The 7,588-nt window shown below is 44.3% G+C and overlaps 1 protein-coding gene across 1 annotated transcript in view; it reads left to right on the top strand.

The window, feature by feature from the left end:
- The window catches only part of MSANTD2 (Myb/SANT-like DNA-binding domain containing 2), a 48,066-nt gene extending 42,947 nt beyond the window's left edge, over positions 1–5,119 (top strand). The window contains exons 4-5 of the mRNA XM_015429390.1: positions 1,693–1,753; positions 4,089–5,119. Coding sequence (XP_015284876.1) covers positions 1,693–1,753; positions 4,089–4,941 — 914 coding nt within the window. The 3' untranslated portion in view covers positions 4,942–5,119. The remainder of the gene's footprint in view (positions 1–1,692; positions 1,754–4,088) is intronic.
- The last annotated feature ends 2,469 nt before the right edge of the window (positions 5,120–7,588 follow it).

The following is a 7,588-nucleotide window of genomic DNA, read 5'->3' as shown; positions in this document are numbered from 1 at the left end:
CGTCTCATGCACGCATTGAGACTCCTGATCTGTGCCTGTCTCTCTGGCCCTGCACGTGGAACAGGTAGCACTTCCAAGAAGGCTACCTTTGAGGTCCTGGCCTTGAATTTCCTGCCTAGCAGCCTAAATTTTTCCTCCAGGACTGTATTTCCCCACATCGTTGGTACCAGCATGCACCACGACCACTGGCTCCTCCCCAGCACTATCTACCACCCTATCTAAAACACGCGTAATGTACGCTACCTTCGCACCAGACAGGCAAGTCACCATATGGTCAGTACGCTGTTTCGCCACCCAGCTGTCTACCTCCCTAAGGATTGAATCACCAACTACCAAGAGCCCCCCTCCCTCCCTGCCCAGGGATGGTTCCTTGGTGCAAAAGGATACCTGTTCACCAGCTGAAGAAGAGGTCCCTTCTGAGGGCACATTCCCCTTATCCTCAGCATGGTGCCGTGTTCCCTCTCGACCCTCATGCTCCCTGGCAGCGGCAGGGCTGCCATAACCAGAGTGGGACATATCTAGCAAGTCCCTGAGAGTCTTCTCCATGTGCCAAACTTACTGTCTCTGCTTCTCCAGGTCAGCCACCTTGGCCTCAAGGGAACAAACTCATTCCCTGAGAACCAGGAGCTCCTTGCACCGAGCACACACCCAAGGTTTCTGTCCAGTGGGCAGATAGTCATACATGTGACATTCTGTGCAATACACTGGATAGCCCCCAACCCTTTGCTGGCATTCTGGCTTCATAATTGCTTTTTAAAACAATAATTATATATAATCACCCTTTAAAGCCCTTTAAGTGGTTTTCCTTGTAGAAGTCTACTTACCTTACTTGTAGAAGTCTACTTACCTTATTGGGAGACTAGGGCCCTGGCTTTCTGGCTTTTCCTGGGCTTCTTACAGAGCCCTTAGTCTAAAAGTCCCTAGGCCAAGAGCCACAGGCCAAGGGCCTCACCCTTTGGCTCTCACCCTTTGGCTCGTGCCAGAGGCTCGTGCCTCTGGCAAAGTGCTGCCTTAAATAGAAGCTTCCCCTCAGCAGAGGGTGTAGCCAGCAGCTATGCAAATTCACCCAGTCACTCACAGTCAAACAATGACCCTTTCACACCCTAACTCAGGCAGCCAGGACTCTGCAAACAACTCACCCACACACTCCCAAACCCAGTCCCCCACACAGTACTCTCTCAGCTAAATCACCTCAGCTGAAAGTAAGTAAAAAAACCCACTCACCCCTCTAGCAGCTCTATCTCCTGCTCCTTCACAGAGCTCAGCTGGGTCAGCTCTGCTTCTGGCTAGGTGCTTATGTGAATTTGTAAACTGCCCTGAGCCCACTTGTGGGGAGGGCAGGATAGAAATCGAAGTAATAAATAAGTTTCTTACATGGGAAAGCTAAATCTGATATGAAGACATTTGTTATGAGAGTGTTTTCCAAGTATATTGAAGACAGAATAACATCTGTGAACAAAAAAATCATTTAGACAGTGACTGTAAAATTCATTCTTCAAATATATTGGCAAAGTTGCATAAGAGGAATGTAGCTCTAATCAAATGAGCTATGCACTGTACAGGTCTAGTTTTCATTGTACAAAATTTGTGGGGTGGATTTGGGAATTCTTGTAAATCAGTTACAGTTGCATGTTAAAGTCACAAGGCTTAGGCTTGTTTAAAACGCCTATTTATGCCTGACTCTTTTTTTAGACGAGATGCCAGCTACAAAGAAATCATTGAAGATAAAGCAGGAGTCTTCCGAAGAATCGCAGTAAGTAGCTCATGAGTGCCTTTCCTGGGAATTGAGATTCTTAGATGGAGCCTACAGAAGGAAGATATTTGAAGCTCCCAAGAGTCCCTCAAGCTGTCCTCAATCACAGCAAAACTGTGTAATACAACAGGGCTTTAACCTCTAATGCATGCCTTCTATCAGATGTAAGTTGCAAAGTCAAATTTTGGCACAGCTCTATCGTTTTAATTTAGGGTGAATCTCCCATCCCATTTCCCTTTTCTGTCTCAGAGGGCTGGTGGGGAGCCAGGCTGGCACCCCACCACCTTAGCAACCCAAGCCTGTCCTACTTGTTCCTCTGACGGAATGGTGTTTTGGCACGGTCAAGGGAAGGTCACAAAGGGAACATGATTACTCTACATAGTCCCTCCCCCAACTTTTTCTGCTTGTTCCTTAGGTAGATATGGTACGGCTCCTTGTCTTTCTAGGATGGCCCAGAATCTCTCCTCCTTTATACACTTGAGTAGCAGTGCATATGTTCATGTGGCTGTACGGTGACCATACTGAATACAACTTTATGAAAACTGTACTTTACACGAGGCTACCACAAACTTGCACAGACAGGTCGCTACAGAGAGCAGCCTCTGCTTAGCCAGATTTCTAAGCGACAGTGCAGTTGTTTAAATCATTTCTAGTAAGCCCAGCACTGCCCCCATTGCCCACAGTCCCCATGATAAACAAAGAGAGGGAGCAACGTGCTAGTGATGCTAACTCGTCCCATTCCACACTGGAAGTATAAGGAACTGGTCTGCGCTACTGAATGCCCTTCAAATGCTAGGCATCAGCTTAGGTCTGTTGTCATTTGGTCCTGCTCTCAGAATCCTCCCCGCCAGCGTTCCCTCTAAGCTGAGGTAGTGTGAGCTAGCTCACAGTTTTTTAGCCTCCGGCTCACACATTTTTGTCTTAGCTCAGGAAGGATGGCTCCAGAGCGAACTAATTTATGCAGTTGCCAAATCGCTCGCTCACAATGTTAATGCCAGTAGCTCACAAAATAGAATTTTCTTCTCACAAGGCTCCACAGCTTAGAGGGAGCATTGCTCCCCGCCCTCCCTCCAATTTTTCAGTTTTGATTTCTCCGATTCAGATACAGCAGCAGGAATTGTTTGCCGTAGGAGTCATAGGACGTACATACCTAAATTAATCTGGTTTAGTCTAGGCCTCATTTTAAATGGTTCTGCAGGGGTTGGAGATGCTGTTTGAGTCCTGCCATAGCTTAATGATGAGTACACCTGGACTATATATACAGACTGCCTGGCCAATCAAAGGGTATGCTGAGAGTGGGGGAGCCTGCCTGTACAAATGCCATGTGGTCTGGAGGCTGTAATACGGAGGGGAGCTGGGTGGAGAATGAGTGGAGAAGCTGACTGGATCGAACCCAGTGTTTCCACTCTCCTCTTCCAAGTGCTTCCCCTGTGTGTGGCCAGGGCAGTTGGAAGTGTCTAGGAGCACTCCCACATGCATATGCATTTTTTTCTCTTGCTTCTTGGCTTCTTATCTGGTGATCAGCAGCTACAAGCTCCAAAAGGCTCTGGCTCAGTAAGAAGGCAGCTTTGTGTGTGTGTTTGTGGTGTTTCTACATTCATAATTTGTAGAGATACTACTGCTTGTAGTCTGAAAGGTAACTAGCCTCTGGAGCAAGTCACCAGGATTCCTTCAGCAAAATGTCCCCAATCTTGTGCTTGTAACAAGCCCCTGGAAGGATAGTTTAGAGACATTGACTGGAAAACGGTGATGTTTCCAGAAGCCTAAATAATCTCTTACCCTTTCAGAGCCATTGCACTGTGGATTTTTTATTCCATTTGTCAAATTAACCCAGATAATATCTTGTGCTTGAATCAGTTTTAAATGTGGTCATTCAGGTTACACTATGGAGTGTGCTGTGGCTCAGTGGTAGAGCATTTGCTTGGCATGCAGAATGTCCCAGATTCAATCTCTGACATCTCCAGCTAAATGGATTAGGCAGTAGGTGATGTGAAAGACCTCTTGCCTGAGACCTTCCCTGAGAGCCGTTGCCAGTCTAAGGCTCCGGCGCAGTAGAAGGCCACTCCATGTATGTGTGTTCTCTGAACTCATAAGTTGGAAAGATGTGATTATTTGTAGTGTGATAGAACGGTAACTAGCCTCCAGAGCAAACTGCTAGGATTCATGCTGTAAAACTAAGTTTATAGTGAATCCAAAACATCCTTTTGCTACAACAGTTTACAATCTTTCTCATTCCTATAGAGTGTCAGACGTTCCTGCTTATGAAAATTGGTATTCTGGGCTCACATTTTCTTGCAAACCTTACATCGCATTTTTTTGTTTTCACTTTTTTAAGGAAACGTGACATGATGCAGAATATTGTACAGATCTTGGAATCCGTCCACTTAAAATGGGAGCTGTTTCAGAGCTGGACAGACTTTTCTAGGCTACATCTTTCGAACAAACTGGCCATTTTTGGCATCGGCTATAACACGCGGTGGAAGGAGGATATCCGCTATCACTACGCTGAGATCAGTTCCCAGGTCCCCCTTGGCAAGCGGCTCCGGGAGTATTTCAACTCAGAGAAGCCAGAGGGCAGGATCATCATGACCAGGGTACAGAAAATGAACTGGAAGAATGTTTACTATAAATTCCTGGAGATCACAATTAGTGAAGCCAGGTGCCTGGAGCTGCACATGGAGATTGACTGGATACCTATTGCTCACTCCAAGCCAACTGGCGGGAATATCGTCCAGTATTTATTACCGGGGGGGATTCCTAAAAGCCCCGGTCTGTATGCCATTGGTTATGAAGATTGTCACGGGAAACCACTGTCTCCTGATCATGAGGGCAGCAGCCAAGACCCTGAGAACGAGACTCTGGGGGAGGCGGAAATGCCTTTATCGCAAGCCTCTCTCAAAGTGGGGATGGAGCCCACCCGAATCATATATTGCTACCTCGGGATTGCCGAGGTCAGAACTCTCCAGCAGTGTCTGTTCTTACATTTTCAGGCAAACACCAAAACCTTCAGCAAAGAGTGGGTTGGGATCAATGGGTTTTTATCTCAGAACTGCATTGTGGAGCCAGGGGTTTCGCCAAAATCCATCTACATCAAATTTGTGGAAGTGGAGAGGGACTTCCTTTCGGCGGGGTCTTTGGTAGAGTGCCTGGAAAAAGCCATCGGATACCCGTTGAAATTTAACAACTGACATTTCATCCTTCATAAGGATCATTGGGGCTTTTGTCTCTTGTGCAGCATTTGGACACTTTATGGAATCCTGCAGTACACAGCTGGGTGGAGGAAGCCTTTCTGTGTGAAACCGAACTCAGAGGAAGGGGGGGTGGGGCACACATGCACAAACACATGCAAGCGATTCACAAAAACTTGGTCCCAAATGAGTAAAAATATACGACTTACTCGCTTGGGCCACTCAGCTGGTTTTGTAAAGAGAAGACTCTGAAAGGGAGCCCCTGTAAATATAATTAACTGTTGGTACACTCCACATTGGACAAACGTACACTTTGCGTTTCATATGAAAAAAAGCTGTTTTCCACAATGTCTCATTTTTACACATCTGTCTCTATATAAGTGTTATTACAGTTCTGTAATAAATAAGCAATAGATAATGGCAAGTTTAAACTTGGAGTCACATGAGACTGTTTTTCAGTGCCACCCTTAGCTCCTCTTGTATATAATTTAGCATTTTCATGTTTTTTCACCCATCATGTGTTCTACTATTCCAACCAGTGTTGCCTGCAAAAAAACTTCTGTTTCTGTGATGTATCCCACTTTACTAGTAGTATTGCCATATCAGCATTTTTGTGTTATTTTTTATGTTAAAGTAATCCCTGGCCTTTTTATTTTTTTAAATTTTAAGTTAGCTTCTTTTGTGTGGCAGTGACTCAACTGCTGGGAAGCATTTTGGCAAACCATGCTTTATCAAATACAATCAAAGCTGTGAGAAGGGGTGGGTGGGTGGGGAGGGAGAAACTGTGGACCAGGGGGACTAAACGTTTTTAAATGCCTCATCGAAATGTTATTATATAAGCCCCATTTCGCTGCTGGCAAGTGCTGGCTTTTTTAATTTTGTTTTTTTTAAAAAAACAAAACCTCATTTGATCAGTGGAAGTTGTGACATACAATGAATGTGTCAGTCCAAATAAAAACAAAATGTGGATTTTCAGATATGTGTTGCTTGCTCAATGACACTTCACTGGATGGATCTTCACTGGCATTTTTATAGGTTTATTTTATTTCAAAATGTGCTCCAGAAAAAAACCTCAGGATGGTTTACAGTGACTTATTTTTTAAAACAATCCACATTATTATCTTAATAATAATACTGCCTAATGAAGCGGCAATAAATTCTGGATTGAAAAATAGTTTCTATATGCTTCCTAAAATAATAGTACAATCCTAAAGAGGTCTGCTAAATACACTGAAGTCAATGGGCTTAGAGGGGTGTAATGCTTATTGGAGAATGGCACTGTTATGTTTACTCTAATGTCCTGAAGCTTATAACAGAACAGGCATGTCAGACTTAGCACGGGAAAATGTTCTGTTAGCAGGTACAATTAGACTGACTTTGGGCAATATTGCCAGTTGAAGCAGGCGCCTGAAGATCTTAACACATAAAGAGGTCTGGAGGTCAGCAGATCTTTCCTGAGAATCTTTGCGCCCAGTTTGTGTTTGATGAATATTTGATCCCTGCATTCAGATTTTAGTGGATAAAGCAGAGCAGCTTTTCTGTGTGGCAGGAGAAAGTTACAATGTGACGCAGTGTCCATATCTTGCAAGAAAAGGATATAAGAACATAAGAGAAGCCAATGTTGGATCAGGCCAATGGCCCATCTAGTCTAACACACAATGTATTTGGCCACAGTTAGGCAGGAAAGCTGATGTACACTAGTTAAGAACATGGAACTTGAACTAGGAAATCCCTGATGAAACACATCTCAGACCAAGAATTAACAGAGCATCACTTGCCCCAGACTGAGAGTTCCTATCTATACCTTGTGGCTAATAGCCACTGATGGATCTCTGCTCCATATGCTTATCTAATTCCCTCTTGAAGTTGTCCATGCTTTAAGAATTTATATCACATCCTCTCCTCCAGAAAACTGGTTCTGGAGGCTCCTAGCAACATCATAAAAAAAATAGGAATCATAAAACCAAGTTCAAAAATATGAAGCTGCAAAGAAAACAGAATAAAAGCAGGTAGTAATTTATAAAACCAATTATTTAAGCAGGAGAAGTTAATTTTAGATATTTTTAAGAGACTGGATGGTTAAATAGGTCTTTACCCTGCACTAGAAAGGGTTGAGTTCAGAACCAAGAGAACATTCAGCTGATATATAGAACAATAGGATCTCAATTTTAGAGTAAATGTATTTGGCCACAGTTAGGGCAGGAAAGCTGATGTACACTAGTTAAGAACATGGAACTTGAACTAGGAAATCCCTGATGAAACACATCTCAGACTTGTGTTTGCTCGGTGCCCTAATTCTGGTTCTCTCCCTCCCCAGTCTACAATTGGAGATGAACACATGAAGATGCTGTAGGCCATTGGTCTAATAAGGTAAGTATGGTCTAAGACTGACAGTGGCTCTCCAGGTTCTTAGGTGGAGTTTGGTGTAGTGGTTAAGTGTGCGGACTCTAATCTGGGAGAGCCGGGTTTGATTCCCCCCTCCTCCACTTGCAGCTGCTGGATGACCTTGGACAAGCCATAGTTCTGACGAGCTGTCCTTAAAAGAGCAGTTCTGGAAAGAGCTCTCTCAGCCCCACCTACCTCACAGGGTGTCTGTTGTGGGGAGGGGAAGAGAAAGGAGTTTGTAAGCTGCTCTGAGACTCCATGT

The sequence above is a fragment of the Gekko japonicus genome, unplaced genomic scaffold (assembly GCF_001447785.1).
Source record: "Gekko japonicus isolate JY-2015 unplaced genomic scaffold, Gekko_japonicus_V1.1 scaffold67, whole genome shotgun sequence".
In the NCBI taxonomy this organism is placed as follows: Eukaryota; Metazoa; Chordata; class Lepidosauria; order Squamata; family Gekkonidae; genus Gekko; species Gekko japonicus.
This window is presented reverse-complemented; position numbering and strand designations above follow the sequence as displayed.